At 36.5% G+C, this 16,507-nt stretch overlaps 1 protein-coding gene across 4 annotated transcripts in view; it reads left to right on the top strand.

Annotated features, from left to right (window-relative positions):
* LOC137191171 (hemicentin-1-like) overlaps positions 1–13,092 on the top strand; it is a 68,999-nt gene extending 55,907 nt beyond the window's left edge. For 3 of the 4 annotated variants that reach the window (XM_067601049.1, XM_067601051.1, XM_067601048.1), the window contains 12 exons: positions 481–759; positions 1,201–1,467; positions 2,830–3,108; positions 3,708–3,974; positions 4,981–5,259; positions 5,860–6,126; positions 7,591–7,860; positions 8,028–8,282; positions 8,703–8,808; positions 9,129–9,169; positions 9,337–9,386; positions 11,399–13,092. In XM_067601049.1, the coding sequence (XP_067457150.1) occupies positions 481–759; positions 1,201–1,467; positions 2,830–3,108; positions 3,708–3,974; positions 4,981–5,259; positions 5,860–6,126; positions 7,591–7,860; positions 8,028–8,282; positions 8,703–8,808; positions 9,129–9,169; positions 9,337–9,386; positions 11,399–11,629 (2,591 nt within the window). In that variant the 3' untranslated portion in view covers positions 11,630–13,092. The remainder of the gene's footprint in view (positions 1–480; positions 760–1,200; positions 1,468–2,829; positions 3,109–3,707; positions 3,975–4,980; positions 5,260–5,859; positions 6,127–7,590; positions 7,861–8,027; positions 8,283–8,702; positions 8,809–9,128; positions 9,170–9,336; positions 9,387–11,398) is intronic. The other variant, XM_067601050.1, reaches the window with a different exon arrangement.
* Positions 13,093–16,507: the final 3,415 nt, after the last annotated feature.

Raw genomic sequence — 16,507 nt, 5'->3', positions numbered from 1 at the left:
AGCTCTGATACTGGACTGGAAAGTATTTATTACTTGCACTAGATGTGTATTGTCTGATCGTATGGTTGTTGTGTTTAAATGTTAAACAAATAGTAGGAGAAGAAGGGAAACACAATCTTTAAGTAGATACAGTTGCTTCTATAATGGTACTGACACCAGTCAGAGATTAAACTTTTCTCCACAGTTTAGTGTAGAAGTTACGTGAAGTGTTTTCACTTCTGTATTGAGTATGGTTTGTGTATGTCTAGTGAATATCAATTGTGAAAGTATAACTGAATGTTATGCTGAGCTAAATGATTCACTACTGTTTTAGTAGCCCCAGAAGCTAATACAAAGCATGAAAATCTAGTCATGAATACTCATCATTGTATCATTAACCTGAGATTTGTTCACTTCTTCTACATTGCTGCACTCTACTGAGCCATGCTGCCTTTGTTAGGTAGTGGCAAATATAAAACAACTTCGTTTTTTCACCCACAGTGCCAGTCTCCAATGTAAAGGTAGAAGTCAGCAGCACAGACTTGGTGGAGTTCAGCAACTCTGTCATTTTGTTCTGCTCTTCCTCTGGATCCTCCCTCTCTTTCGTCTGGCTGAACGGCAGCTCTGAGGTCAAACCCAGTGAGAGAGTTCCACTCACTAATGGACACTCCACTCTCACTATTTTCAATGTGACCCGCTATGACCAGGGACCATACAGATGCAAAGTGTCCAATTCTTTCAGTGAAGACACCAGTGATCCAGTAAATCTTTCCATCAGCTGTGAGTTACTAACTTACTCACTCACTATTTATCTAACAGTATCTGCATGCAAATCTTAGTTTGATTTATATTAGTGCCAAATCTTAGCAAGGTGTGGCCTTATGATACTCTTTGCTGTTTTGAACAATGCATTATGCAGGATAAACTGATAACTGTAGACACTGAATGACTGTACGATTTAATAAAATCCAATAGAAGAGGCCTGCAGCCCTTTGTGAAACATAACATGTTCATGATGTTTATTATCAATACTGTTTTTAAAATTCTGGTGTTTCAAATATTTCAAATGTTCTATTAGAAGCAGCTTTCAACCTAATTATATCTGGTGCAACACAACCACAAATTACAGCACTGTGTATACAAAAACATTATACAATTAGTGTCATTTAAATATTTTTTTACCATGATTATAAATTGGCTGTTTCTGCTCCCCACATTCAGTTGGCCCAGAAAACATTCATTTGATGCTATCTCCAACACAAGAATACTATTTGGAAGGGTCAGACATCAGCCTGTCCTGCTCAGCTGCCTCCAGACCCCCTGCTCAGTTTCAGTGGTTTCTGAATGGAGTCAAGCTGTCTGATACTGGACCAGAGCTCACACTGATTAACATTCGGGAGAGTCAGAGTGGGGACTACAGCTGTCAAGCCTTTAACAACAAAACTTTGAGATATCAAACATCTCAGCCTTCAGCTATAAATGTAGTGGGTAAGTTTGAGTAAAACATCTGTGTTTATTTATTTGTTGTGTCTGTGTCACCTGCTATTAACATTGTGTCAAAGTACCAATAATACATATTTATGTGTGATAATAGGACACAGCGGTTCTATTGTCCTGGCAAGTTCAAGTCAAGCCCAAGTCTGTCTCAACTGTTACATTCTTAATAAACACATAACAAGTTAAAATACAAGTTTTTTTTGTTTTGTTTAATGTGGATCATTACAATGACATACAGTGAATGGTTGTGCTAAATATTTGTGGTTTAAAAGAGAAGAAACACTAATAACATCTGTACATAAAGTACATTCCTGCACTAGACACTCGTCATTCAAATAGTGATATTGCAAACTTTGCTCTTACAGATATAACGAGGAGGTCTCAGAATAAAAAATGTTTGAGGTGGTACCAAATGCCTGTTTGTCTGATATGGTCATAAGCAGAAAAATAGGTGAGGCTAACTGATGTTAGTTTTGGTAGACGAATTTAAGACAATCATGAAGATAAATCACAATCACTAAGTAAATGTACATGTTACAACTGCAAAATCTGGTCGGATCTGGAATTTTGTTGATGATAAGGAAATGGACGTTCAAACTAACATTTTCATGGAGAATGTAGATATGGTCAATTAGGCAAAATAAACTGTATGATCCAGAAACAATAAGCATGGCACTACTGCAAGTGCTGAGGACAGTGTTATTTATTAGGCCATGGGAGCAGTTTCTACCAGATGATTAAAATAAAACACACAGAGTGTGTGGAACAGCTGAACTAGTCCTCTCTGGTGCTTTTACCTTTCAATCTTAAGGCAATCAAGTCTCAAAGATCCAAGTCTGACTGAAGAAAAGTCCAAGTCAAGTGTCAATTCAACAGCTCTGATACTAGACTGGAAAGTATTTATTACTTGCACTAGATGTGTATTGTCTGATCGTATGGTTGTTGCATTTAATTGTTAAACAAATAGTAGGAGAAGAATGGAAACACAATCTTTAAGTAGATACAGTTGCTTCTATAATGGCACTGACACCAGTCAGAGATGACACTTTTCTCCACAGTTTAGTGTAGAAGTTACGTGAAGTGTTTTCACATCTGTATTGAGTATGGTTTGTGTATGTCTAGTGAATAACAATTGTGAAACTATAACTGAATGTTACGCTGAGCTAAATGATTCACTACTGTTTTAGTAGCCCCAGAAGCTAATACAAAGCATGAAAATCTAGTCATGAATACTCATCATTGTATCATTAACCTGAGATTTGTTCCCTGCTTCTACATTGCTACACTCTACTGAGCCATGCTGCCTTTGTTAGGTAGTGGCAAGTATAAAACCACTGTGTTGTTCACCCACAGTGCCAGTCTCCAATGTAAAGGTAGAAGTCAGCAGCACAGACTTGGTGGAGTTCAACAGCTCTGTCAGTCTGTTCTGTTCTTCTTCTGGATCCTCCCTCTCTTTCGTCTGGCTGAACGACAACTCTGAGGTTACAGCCAATGAAAGAGTTCAGCTCACTGATGGAAACTCCACTCTCACTATATCCAGTGTGACCCGCTATGACCAGGGACCATACAGATGCAAAGTGTCCAATGCTTTCAATGAAGACACCAGTGATCCAGTAAATCTTTCCATCAGCTGTGAGTTACTAACTTATTCACTCAGTATTTATCTAACAGTATCTGCATGCAAATCTTAGCTTGATTTATATTAGTGCCAAATTTTAGCAAGGTGTGGCTTTGTGTTAATGACTTTTTAGATACTCTTTTTTGTTCTGAACAATTATGCAGGCTAAACTGACAACTGTAGACACTGAATGACTGTACAATTTAATAAAATCCAATAGAACAAGCCGAAAGCCCTTTGTGAAACTTAACATGATCACAATGTTTATTTTCAATAGTGTTTTTAATATTCTCGTGTTTCTAATATTTCACATGTTCTTTTAGAAGCAGCTTTCAATCTAATGACATCTGGTGCAACACAACCACACATTACAGCACCATGTATACAAAAACATTATACAATTAGTATCATTTAAAGAATTTTTTATCACAGGGATGATCTGTTACATTACATTGTGCAGGTGTTTCTTATTTTTTCTGGTGACTAGGTGTATAGTGATGCAGTCGTTCCTATTAATGAATTATGAGGCCTCAAACTGTGTCAAGCTGTTTGACTCAGTTATTTCTCATGATACTATGATTATAAATTGGCTGTTTCTGCTCCCCACATTCAGTTGGCCCAGAAAACATTCATTTGATGCTATCTCCAACACAAGAATACTATGTGGAAGGGTCAAACATCAGCCTTTCCTGCTCAGCTGCCTCCAAACCCCCTGCTCACTTTCAGTGGTTTCTGAATGGAGTCAAGCTGTCTGATACTGGACCAGAGCTCACACTGATTAACATTCGGGGGAGTCAGAGTGGGGACTACAGCTGTCAAGCCTTTAACAACAAAACTTTGAGATATCAAACATCTCAGCCTTCAGCTATAAATGTAGTGGGTAAGTTTGAGTAAAACATCTGTGTTTATTTATTTGTTGTGTCTGTGTCACCTGCTATTGGTACCAAATGCCTGTTTGTCTGATGTGGTCAAAAGTAGAACAAGCTGACGTTAGTTTTGGTACACAAATTTAGGACAATCATGAAGATAAATCACAATCACTAAGTAAATGTACGTGTTACAACTGCAAAATCTGGTTGGATCTGGAAATTTGTTGATGATAAGGAAATGGACGTTCAAACTAACATTTTCATGGAGAATGTAGATATGGTCAATTATGCAAAATAAACTGTATGGTCCAGAAACAATAAGCATTGCACTACTGCAAGTACTGAGGACAGTGTTATTTATTAGGCCATGGGAGCAGTTTCTACCAGATGATTAAAATAAAACATGCAGAGTGTGTGGAACAGCTGAACTAGTCCTCTCTGGTGCTTTTACCTTTCAATCTTAAGGCAATCAAGTCTCAAATATCCATGTCTGACTGAAGAAAAGTCCAAGTCAAGTCTCAATTCAACAGCTCTGATACTGGACTGGAAAGTATTTATTACTTGCACTAGATGTGTATTGTCTGATTGTATAGTTGTTGTGTTTAAATGTTAAACAAATATTAGGAGAAGAATGGAAACACAATCTTTAAGTAGATACAGTTTCTATAATGGCACTGACACCAGTCAGAGATGACACTTTTCTCCACAGTTTAGTGTAGAAGTTACATGAAGTGTTTTCACATCTGTATTGAGTATGGTTTGTGTAGGTTTGTGTATGTCTAGTGAATAACAATTGTGAAACCATGACTGAATCCTAAGATATAAGCTAAATGATTCACCACTGTTTTAGTAGCCCCAGAAGCTAATACAAAGCATGAAAATCTAGTCATGAATACTCATCATTGTATCATTAACCTGAGATTTGTTCACTTCTTCTACATTGCTGCACTCTGCTGAGCCATGCTGCCTTTGTTAGGTAGTGGCAAATATAAAACAACTGTGTCTTTTCACCCACAGTGCCAGTCTCCAATGTAAAGGTAGAAGTCAACAACACAGACTTGGTGGAGTTCAACAGCTCTGTCAGTCTGTCCTGCTCTTCTTCTGGATCCTCCCTCTCTTTCGTCTGGCTGAACGGCAGCTCTGAGGTTAAACCCAGTGAGAGAGTTCCGCTCAATAATGGACACTCCACTCTCACTATACCCAGTGTGACCCGCTATGACCAGGGATCATACAGCTGCAAAGTGTCCAATTCTATCAGTGAAGGCACCAGTGATCCAGTAAATCTTTCCATCAGCTGTGAGTCACTAACTTACTCACTCACTATTTATCTAACAGTATCTGCATGCAAAGCTTGGCTTGATTTATATTAGTGCCAAATCTTAGCAAGGTGTGGCCTGTTAATGACTTTTTATGATACTCTTTGCTCTTCTGAACAATGCATTATGCAGGCTAAACTGACAACTGTAGACACTGAATGACTGTACGATTTAATAAAATCCAATAGAAGAGGCCTTCAGCCCTTTGTGAAACTTAACATGTTCACAATGTTTATTTTCAATAGTGTTTTTAATATTCTGGTGTTTCTAATATTTCACATGTTCTTTTAGAAGCAGCTTTCAATCTAGTGATATCTGGTGCAACACAACCACACATTACAGCACCGTGTATACAAAAACATTATACAATTAGTGTCATTTAAATGTTTTTTATCGCAGGGATGGTCTGTTACATTACATTGTGCAGGTGTTTCTTATTTTTTCTGATGACTAGGTGTATAGTGATGCAGTTGTGCATATTAATGAAGTATGAGGCTTCACACTGTGTCAAGCTGTTTGACTCAGTTATTTCTCATGATACTATGATTATAAATTGGCTGTTTCTGCTCCCCACATTCAGTTGGCCCAGAAAACATTCATTTGATGCTATCTCCAACACAAGAATACTATTTCGAAGGGTCAAGCATCAGCCTGTCCTGCTCAGCAGCCTCCACACCCCCTGCTCACTTTCAGTGGTTTCTGAATGGAGTCAAGCTGTCTGATACTGGACCAGAGCTCACACTGATTAACATTGAGGGGAGTCAGAGTGGGGACTACAGCTGTCAAGCCTTTAACAACAAAACTCTGAGATATCAAACATCTCAGCCTTCAGCTATAAATGTAATGGGTAAGTTTGAGTAAAACATCTGTGTTTATTTATTTGTTGTGTCTGTAACACCTGCTATTAACATTGTGTCAAAGTACCAATAATACATATTTCTCTGTGATAATAGGACACAGCAGTTTTATTGTCCTGGCAAGTTCAAGTCAAGCCCAAGTCTGTCTCAACTGTTACATTCTTTATAAACACATAACAAGTTAAAATACAAGTTTTTTTGTTTTGTTTAATGTGGATCATTACAATGACATACAGTGAATGGTTGTGCTAAATATTTGTGGTTTAAAAGAGGAGAAACACTAATAACATTTTCATGGATAATGTAGGTATGGTCAATTATGCAAAATAAGCTGTATGAAAAATAGGTGAGGCTAACTGATGTTAGTTTCGGTACACAAATTTAGGACAATCATGAAGATAAATCACAATCACTAAGTAAATGTACGTGTTACAACTGCAAAATCTGGTCGGATCTGGAATTTTGTTGATGATAAGGAAATGGACGTTCAGACTAACATTTTCATGGAGAATGTAGGTATGGTCAATTATGCAAAATAAACTGTATGGTCCAGAAACAATAAGCATTGCACTACTGCAAGTACTGAGGACAGTGTTGTATATTAGGCCATGGGAGCAGTTTCTACCAGAAGTCTCTAGACCCTCTGATCAGTTTATGTGGCTTCTGAATAGAGAACTTCTGTCTGATACTGTACCAGTGCTTATAATCTCATGAAATTCAGACAAGTCAGAGTGGTAACTACAACTGACAGGCCTTTAAAAACAGAACTCTGAGATATGAAACATCTCAGCACTCAGTTGTCTCTGTACTGTGTAAGTTGGAATTAATACATTGTGTGGATACAGTAGTGATATAGGTGATATACTGTATGTCCACTGGCATAATTTGCAGGTGGGCAGAGTAAATTCAATTTTATAAATAAAAAGACAGACAAGAAACGCATTATTTCTGTATCCTTTGCAGTAAAACAGTCAAGAAAAAACATATCTTACACACCTTTGAATTTAACATTTGAATGCTTGACCTTGCAGGCTAACCTCTTTCCCTTCCCGTTTTTTCTAATGCCATAATGTGAAGTTGAAAATATGAAAATGTCACTCCAATTGAAAATGTACATGTTTAAACATATAATTTAAGGATTTCATGCTCCATTGAGACTCTTATACCACAATATTTGTCTAAATGGAAACGAATAACATGAAAAAGGTAATAAGTCTTAAACTATTGACTTCTTGAGTCAATGTTGGAGGATCTTTTGATTTTGATATAACTGTTATGGTCTCCATTATTCAGTGTATTGAAGTCAATTCTATGTCAAAAACAAGGACATTTTCCAGTGTCCTTGTTTTTATATAAGACATTGGGATGTTCAAGACTGTAAATGTTAAATGAACTCATTCAACCTTTATGTTACTTTTGTTTTCACACAAAATCCTTCATGTTTTGCCCAACAGAGAGAATTTCTAGTGTTAATATCACATCAATAGACGAAATGATTGAGGGGAACTCTGTCAACCTAACCTGCGATTGTGCTGGCACTGAGTTTACCAGAGAATGGATGAAGGACGGCTCCTCACTGACTCCGGCTGACAACATGACACTTCACGACGAGAACAGAGTGTTGTCTTTTCTCTCTCTGGAGAAAACACACAGTGGAGAATATTTGTGTAAAATCAGCAACGCCATCAGCTTTGATGAAGCTGAATACAGCATGGTTGTTAACTGTAAGTAACATACAGTGCAGTATATATAGCCCTGTAACACATGATTTTTAAGTCAGTTATTGAGCAATTTTTCTATTCTTTATTAGTTTCTTTTCCCCAATCAATGTACTGTGTAAAAAACACATTATTTGTGCTGGTGTAAGAACTTTCCAAGTATTTGTTTTCAGATGGACCAGAGGATGTTCAAATCACAGGACAAAGTTGGATAAGCATTGGAGAGACCTTAAACTTAACCTGCTCTGCTGCGTCCACACCATCTGCCAGTTACACCTGGTCACTGAACGGGATAGAGATATTAAATGATTCTGCTGTGTTCACTAAAAACATGACTGAACTTTCTGACAGTGGCAACTACACCTGTCAAGCACTGAATAATAAAACTGGGAGAACGTCATCTGCAGAACATCAATTGTCTGTAACAGGTATGTAGATTTTATTAATTGCAGATTTTAACTCTTGACATTGACATCTGACATTGCGACTAACTTACAGTTTTATACCTCTAATAATGTGAAGAATAGCAAGCTTCCTAAAGATATTACTTACAGTTTTTATTACTATCAACTAAATAAAAATAAATTAATCTGTAATAGCATGTTTGCTAAAGCAACATGCCACACGAGCATTCAGCAACAGCAACATGAAACTTCTCTTGCCAAAGGACGTGTCAAGGCCTCAGTCTCTGTACTAAACAAATAGGCATTGATAATTGTAAAATCACATAAAGGGAGACGTTGTTGTATGCTTTGTATCTACAGGCATGTTGAGATGATGAGACAGTTCCAGTTCACAAAATGGTGTAAAACTATGATCTTATCTCTCTTAAATTTTTACCTTCCCAGAGGAAACACCTGCATGTGGGGCTGATTGCATCGCAGGATCAGTAGTAGCATGTTGTGCCGCCATTGGTGGAGCTGTTGGTGGAGGATTCTACTTTTTTAAAAAACAGTAAGTGGTAAACAGCTTTGAGATATAAGATGGCAGCATTTTTGTTTTGTTTTGGGTTTTTTTGGAGGGGTGGGGGGGTTGACAAGCAGTGACACTATTGGAGGATTTGTGCTGCTTCTGACATTGTATGACATTTAGGAGACACTCCTAACAAATATGATCAGCAAAACTAATTTAATATAATCAGAAGCAGATAAAAGTGCTTACCTAATCATTCAGTATACAATACAGTTATTATTATCATTATGTTTGCAAAAAGTCAGATAATGCATTTCTGATGTCTAATTTACATAGTAATGGTCCATTAACTCTCTAAACAGGATGGGAGAAATCTTTAATGGGATCACCTCCTTCGGAACAGGTAAGTGTAATGCAAGATTTTATGTGTTTGTGATCAAGAAAAGTCAAAGGGAGTAGATGCAAAAAGATTGTGTGTATGTGTCCATTTTATGTATTTGTATATTTACACAGTATTATTTACCCTCAGAATTGAATTGTTGTAAGTATTGTTTATTTCTTGTGTTAAAGGAGATGAAGGCTTGGACAACACAGCATTCTCTGGAGATGAGGTACTGTGGGTTTAATGGGTTTACATGCACTTAAGTAACCGGGTTACTCAAAGAAATCAGGTGTAGATATGCAAGTAATCAGAGAACGTGTTTGCATGCCAAACTCAATACCTAAATGATTCTCAGTTAGTTCTCACACCAAAATGTATGCAAAGATTGCTCAGACAAATTGACATGTATGCATGAATCTGAATGCATATGAATCCAAATGATGATGGAGTCATGTTTTATATATGGTATGTCATGAAACATCAGTGAACAATGACACAAGATTCTAAAGGAATAAGTAAAGTTAAGTAAAGTTTATTTTATTTAAAGTGCAAAATCACACCAGGGTGTCTCAATACACTCAAAACAATCGTCCAATATTAAAAGAAAATTTAAAAGTGTTCCAAAACACAGAAAACCATCTGAGGTAGCTCATCATGTGAAACATCACATTATCAACATTATCACATCACTACAACTGATAGCAGGAATGGAGATATTAGTGAGACAGTTTAGCTGTTCTACAGCCTCAGTGGGGTGAGGGAAAAGACTATGTCAACCTATGTCAATGTTGTTAAGGGAGGTCATATGATTGTAAGAATAAGTATGTTTTGAGTCTAGATTTAAAGATTTCAACAGAAGTAGCTTCCCTGATTAGAGAAGAGGTAGCTGGTTCCAGAGATAGGGAGCTCGGTAGGAGAACACTCAACTGGGCGGCTGTGGCTCAGGAGGTAGAGTGGGTCGTCCGTTCGATTCCCAGCTCCTCCAGTCCACATGCTGATGTGTCCTTGGGCAAGACACTTAACCCCAAATTGCTCCTGATGGCTGTGCCATCAGTGTATGAATGTGTGTGAATGGTTAGCTTCCTCTGATGGGCAGGTTGGGACCTTGCATGCTAGCCCTTGTACCCATTCAGCGTATGAATGTGTGTGAATGGGTGAATGTGTTTTGTAGTGTAAAAAGCATTTTGAGTGGTTGGAAGACTAGAAAGGCACTATACAAGTACAGTCCATTTACCATTCAACTGCCTACTGATTTTTTCTTGATTCTAGGAACAGTAAGATATCCAGCATCATGTGATCAGAGTGCACGAGGGGAAGTATAAGGGTTGATGAGGTCAGAAAGATATCAGGGTACAAGCCCATGTAGTGATTTATAAGCTAAGAGAAACACCTTAAAATCAGATCTGGCTTGGATTGGGAGCCAGTGAAGGGAGATTAGGACTGGAGTGATATGGTCAAAGTTTCTAGTTCTAGTTAGTATTCTGGTGGCAGCATTTTGCACAAGTTGTAATTTTTTAATACTGCAGCTAGGTAGACCAGAGAATAGGACATTACAGTAATCCAGTCGTGAGGAAACAAAGGCATGTATTAGAATTTCAGCATCCGCCATACTAAGCAGAGAAAAAAGCAGGGTAAAATTGGATATATTTAAAGTTCCTCGTATATGGTTGTAATAAAAAGATGATTTTATCACAGTGCATAATATGATATATAAGTACATATTATGCCTCTGTTGAGTATTAGAAGCATAAAATGCCAAAAGCAACAATTCTGTAGTTCAAACAAACCTTCATTCATTATTAAGACATTTGTAATAATATAACAGTAAGCTGCAAGTAAATCTGCATGAAATACTAAAAATATACTGTTCGCAGAATCTTGATGGAAATAAAAGATGATAAAATCTTTAATGTGAATGCTTAATGCTTAGTTTGATTTAAAGAGGCTCCCTTCCCCCATCAATCAGACTCCTCCAGGACCTGTGTTCACCACAATGAGAGTTTGAACCCGGAGGAGGATTTTCAGCTCACACAATGCAGTGGCAGCGTATATGTGTCTCATCACCACATAGCAACAGATTTCCGTGTTTATGATTGTGCTTGTTTTTGGTACTATAAACCAAATATTTGTTTAACTGTTAATATTTTATCTCTTAAGTTAGCTTTTATGGAATTAGAGAGATTATCTTATGCCCCAAACTTTAATCAAAACTGTCTAATATTTTTTCCCTCCCCCCTTTTCTTTTACTAGGATGCAGACATCAGTTTACCCCAGGACCAGGTTGATGGGATAGTCCTGCAGGAGCTACAGAATAACGAAACAGAATATGCTCAGATCCAAAGGAACAGCGATCCTGCTCCTACATCCTCCCTTCCTACCTATGATGAACACATACAGCGAATGCAGAGAGCAATTTCTCAGTATAGTGCTGACAGTGCACAAATCTTTGCTCAGGTCCAAAGGAACCAGAACACAATATGATGGATAATCTAATGAGGTCAGACTGAAGATAGAACCTGCACTCTCTGCTCCTTTATGGATGATAATTTGGACTTGGGTTTACCTTGACAAACCACTTTTGCAGTGGTTAATGATCAACCTGTTATTGCCATGATTGAGGTTGTAAAGCACAATGATGCCCTTTTAGTTTGGATACACATAATAGCTTTCATTTTCCTTTTGTATGGGGACAGTCTGTTTGCTTGAGCATGTTTGACACCTCTCTGGCATCATATTTGACTCCACACGTATACTATGATATCTCCAATGAAATTCCAGTTTGCAGCTTGTCAGTTTTGGATACATTTTTTGTAAAACTTTATTATCCCAAAAAGGGAAGTTCTGCAGCCACAATAATCCAAAACAAAATCATAATACAATAACAATCAATAACAAGGGATTTCTCTCTGATCCCACTGAAACAAAAGAAAAAAATGCTTGAATCTTAAAGTCTTTCCAGCAGGTATGAAGAAACTTTTGCCAAGAAATATCTCAATTGTCAGAGATGATTAGAGTAATTCCGATCATGTTTATTGTAATGTCAGTAAAAGTGTGATTTGATAGAATAATAATAAGGTGCTTTATCTTTCAGCACATCACCCTGAAGGCCTCGAGGCAGCGCAGACCTTATTCAGATTAGTGAAATAATGCAAATGGAAAGGAGAAGCTAGTTTATATCATCACATATACCTAAGTGTATAAATTATATCTATTCAAACCCTAATATAACTGAATGTCACACCTGTAGACAATCTAACTTTCACAAAGACATTTGTTAATTACACTATATCATGTAAAGTATCATAGTCTAAGGAGTTAGACATACCTGTATTGATTTTTGAGTTTTCCTGATAGATTTTTTAACCAATTCTTTTAACAAGTGTCAGGGATCAGTGTTGCATAATACATTCAATTGAATCATTGTAGATACAAAGATTTAAGAAATGAGCCTTCTTATAAAGCAATGATTTGTTTTATGTTCATTACAAATGAGATGAAGAGAATGAAGATAAAGTCTCCCACACAGAGCTTGGCGTTGTGAATTATGCCCTGTCAAGATTTAATGAGTAACTAATCGGGAAAGGGGCATCCATTTAGTTACTCATTATTAAAGATCAAACTCCCTGTGAGTTATTCACATGTTTGATTTCACGTGCATTAAGAGGAAATTTGTTTTTGACAAACTTAACTTTTCACATCTCAGTATTTCTCTATTCTGATGTGGTTACCAGTATCCTGTGAACACTTAGTGCAGTATGTTTTCTGTTCAACCTGGTGTGGCATGTTATGTTTCAAGCTGCACCAGTGTCAATGTGTGATGAATGTTTCACCAGTTTGCCTTTTCACCAATGAAAGAATGCAGTGAATGTAACTCTCAGGTTGTGGATATTGTATTTGTAATCATGTGATTGCTCATTTAGACAAATAAACTATTTTTTCATCAACTGAAGTCTGCAGAGCATGACTCACTTTAGACATACACATGACTACATACAAACAGAAAATGCACTGCGTTGGGTGTCTTTGTATATTTACAGGTTAATTTCATAAATGCAGTAGAAAGGCAAATCAGATAGCATAATACAGTAGATTGTGGATGTCTCTCATTTACAATAAAATGTCTATAGTGAATAGCAAACCATAAATGCAGAGGGAATTTACTGTTGTTTTGCCTGTCGTTGTTGTGTGCTGTGTACAGTGTACAGTGCTGTGAAAATTTCCCCCAAGGACAATAAAGTCCAACTAAGGTTGGACTAAGGTTATTAAAAAGACAATTACATCTGATTGACAAGAGCCGTGACACTGTTTACATAAAAGTTGGTGCCTTCCCTAGAAATAATCATCATATCATCTGGGTTGGGTTGTAGGTAAATTATATGAAATGTAAATCCATTTCCAGGAATGACACTGCATTTAAATTACAGCAATAAATTCAAAGTTCAATCTACTTCAATAAAAGTGCATGGACTGTGTTAATGAACAAATGCCATAAATCATTATTTTTCCATTATGTTCTTAGATGCTTTAATCAAAGTTAAAGCAAGACAACTCTAAAGAGACTTTATATTATCTCTCAGATAAAGATCAGATCAGAGGTTTTCACAGACATTATCTACTGACTTTCGCCATAGGTAATTAGTTTGCATTCACATCTTATCATGACCAGCTGATAAAATTGATTATATTATATAATATATATAAATATATAAATATTGTTGAAACTAAAAGGATGTATTTAGGACTCAAATTCTATATCCCATTAAATTAATACCTATTTCTAGCCCTACAAATGGGCTGTTGTAATAAAAACATTCAGGCCATTACATTGTAAATATTACTTTATTTAAAATAATAATAATAATAATAATAATAATAATAATAATAATAATAACTTTATTTATATAGCACTTTTCAAAAACAAGTTACAAAGTGCTTTACAAGGGCATAAAAAAGGAGAAATTACCAAATAAATAATAAAGATAAGTAGAACTGATACAGTAATAATGACAAGTGAGATATGAATTACTAAAACACAGTAAAATCAGAAGAATTACCGATTCAAGAGAAAGCAATTCTGAAAAAGTGCATTATCAAGGGAGATTTAAAAGAGGAAACAGAGCTAGCCTGCTTGATCTCCTCCAGCAGGTCGTTTCGGAGTCGTGGGACCTTGACTCCAAAGGTTCAGTCTCCTCAAGATATTACAAAGAAAGCACGATTGAATGACTGACTTCACCTTTTGGTCAAAGTTAAGTTTATTATCAGAGATAACACCCAGATTACTGCGCTGGGTTTTGATGCAACAGGATAGAGAAACTAAATGAGAGGAGAAGTGTGTTGTATGGAGTAAAACGAGAATTAGATCTGAGACTCGTCTGCATAAAAATGGAAACTGATGTTATACTTATGAAAGATTTGACCTAGAGGTAACATACCAATGGAAAATAATAAGGACCACGGACTGAGCCTTGAGGCACTCCATAGGATAGGAGAGATGGGAAACGGGAGGTGGAGGATTTAAAGTTACCAATGACCACACAGAATTTCCTAATAGACAGACAATCTAAAACTGTACCTGATATGCCAAACAAATGCTTATGATGTTCAATTAAAATTATATGGTCAGTTGTATCAAAAGCGACAACAGTTTTATTGCTTTATTTATTCTTTTATGTTAGGCCATCAGCTGATTAAACACTGATTAAGAATCCTGCTGTCTCAGTGCTATGAGCCACCCTGGCTGGAAGTTATTTAAAATGGATGGATCAAGAGATGGCTCACTGAGAAGTGGGTGAACTGTAGTGGATTTAAAATATTCAGGCATTTAACCAGATAAAAGTGAGGAATTGATAATGGCTAGGACAAATGGAGAAAATGAATGGGATATTTCTTTAAAGAAGTGAGTTGGAAGGATGCCCAGTGAACAGCAGGATGATTTCATTTTAGTAATGACATTGGTTTGATGCTTAGTAGTGACTGACTTAAATGCAGCGGGATGGAAGGTGTTTTATAGCAAAAGTCAGGAAGAGTTTGAGAGGGAGGGATAAAAAAAAAACTATTCACACTTATCAATTGAAGGCTCAATAGGCTATATTTAGAAGCAGGAACCAAAAGTTATGACTTCTGTAAGACTTCTGTAAGACATTGCCCTCTAGTGTTTCATGCAATGACCTGAAATTACACTGCATCTACTCAGCTGTTCCCATGTGTCTACTCACTATTTTCCTGAATTTGACTAATCTATATTTATACAATGGAAAAATATCACTTTCTTGGATTGGATTGATTTCATCATCAGGTAAATTCTGCTTTTAAACATGATGACGCTGTGCTATACGGGTGTGACTGAGATAAGTCATGTTTTAGTGATAGATTTAAAAGATTAACTTCCTGCCTCTGGTATAAAAAGGGTGCACTGTTCTTAGTTGAAGTCACACATTAGGGACATTACTATGATACCCCACTGGAGGAACCTTTACACTGTTTTGCTGGTGACACTGAGCTGTAAGAACACTTGATTTAGTCCTGACTTTAACAAAGACAGTTAATACTGCGGCATATTTAAAAACCTCATGTATCAGCAGTTATATGGTTGAGTTTGGTATTAGAAAGCTGGTGATGTGAGCATTAAAGAGACTGAAAGACATTATCCTCTGTGAAGTTTAATTTAGATCCTGGTAACTAAATGAATGTGTTCTCCACATTTATCTATATAAAGATCTTATGTATGTATGTATGTAAACTTTAGATTACTTCATCTGGAATAAGTGAAAAGCATTGACATATTGCTGTGTTCTTGGATATGATATAATCTTTCCTGGAGTGGACTTAACTAAGTCACATCTTTATTTTTGTATTTTATGTACAAGGCCTGTGAAATAATCATATTACGTGCATTATGTTGGATAATATTAGTATTTAGACAGAGAGAGATGAGATCTTACATAAACACCACTGCAGAAACGAAGAAGACATCTTCCTACAAACCAAGGAGCAATAAAAACAGCCACAAAATTTGCCATATCTAATCTAACCTCCAGCCTTTTTTTCTATTTACCTCTTCTATTTGTAAAAGTTAAAAATGACAAGAGAGAAATTACATCTCCTTAATTAAAATGTGTTCAAATGTATAGGATTTTTGTTTTTTCTGAGTCAAAAAACAAGAATTTCATGTATTCATGTAGCCTATGGAAAAAACAGAAACAACAGATTTTTGCCTAGACAACACAATAGGAAACAGTCTCTGTACAGGAACAGACAGATGCTTCATTGGTAGGTATCGATAACAAGGCCACACCCTAAATAAATATTGAAGTGAAAGGATTGTGTCCATCAAAGGCCTGCATCTTTGATGTTAGAATA

This window comes from Thunnus thynnus, chromosome 10, assembly GCF_963924715.1.
Source record: "Thunnus thynnus chromosome 10, fThuThy2.1, whole genome shotgun sequence".
In the NCBI taxonomy this organism is placed as follows: Eukaryota; Metazoa; Chordata; class Actinopteri; order Scombriformes; family Scombridae; genus Thunnus; species Thunnus thynnus.
The sequence above is the reverse complement of the archived record's forward strand: the minus strand, read 5'-3'. Positions and strand labels throughout refer to the sequence as shown.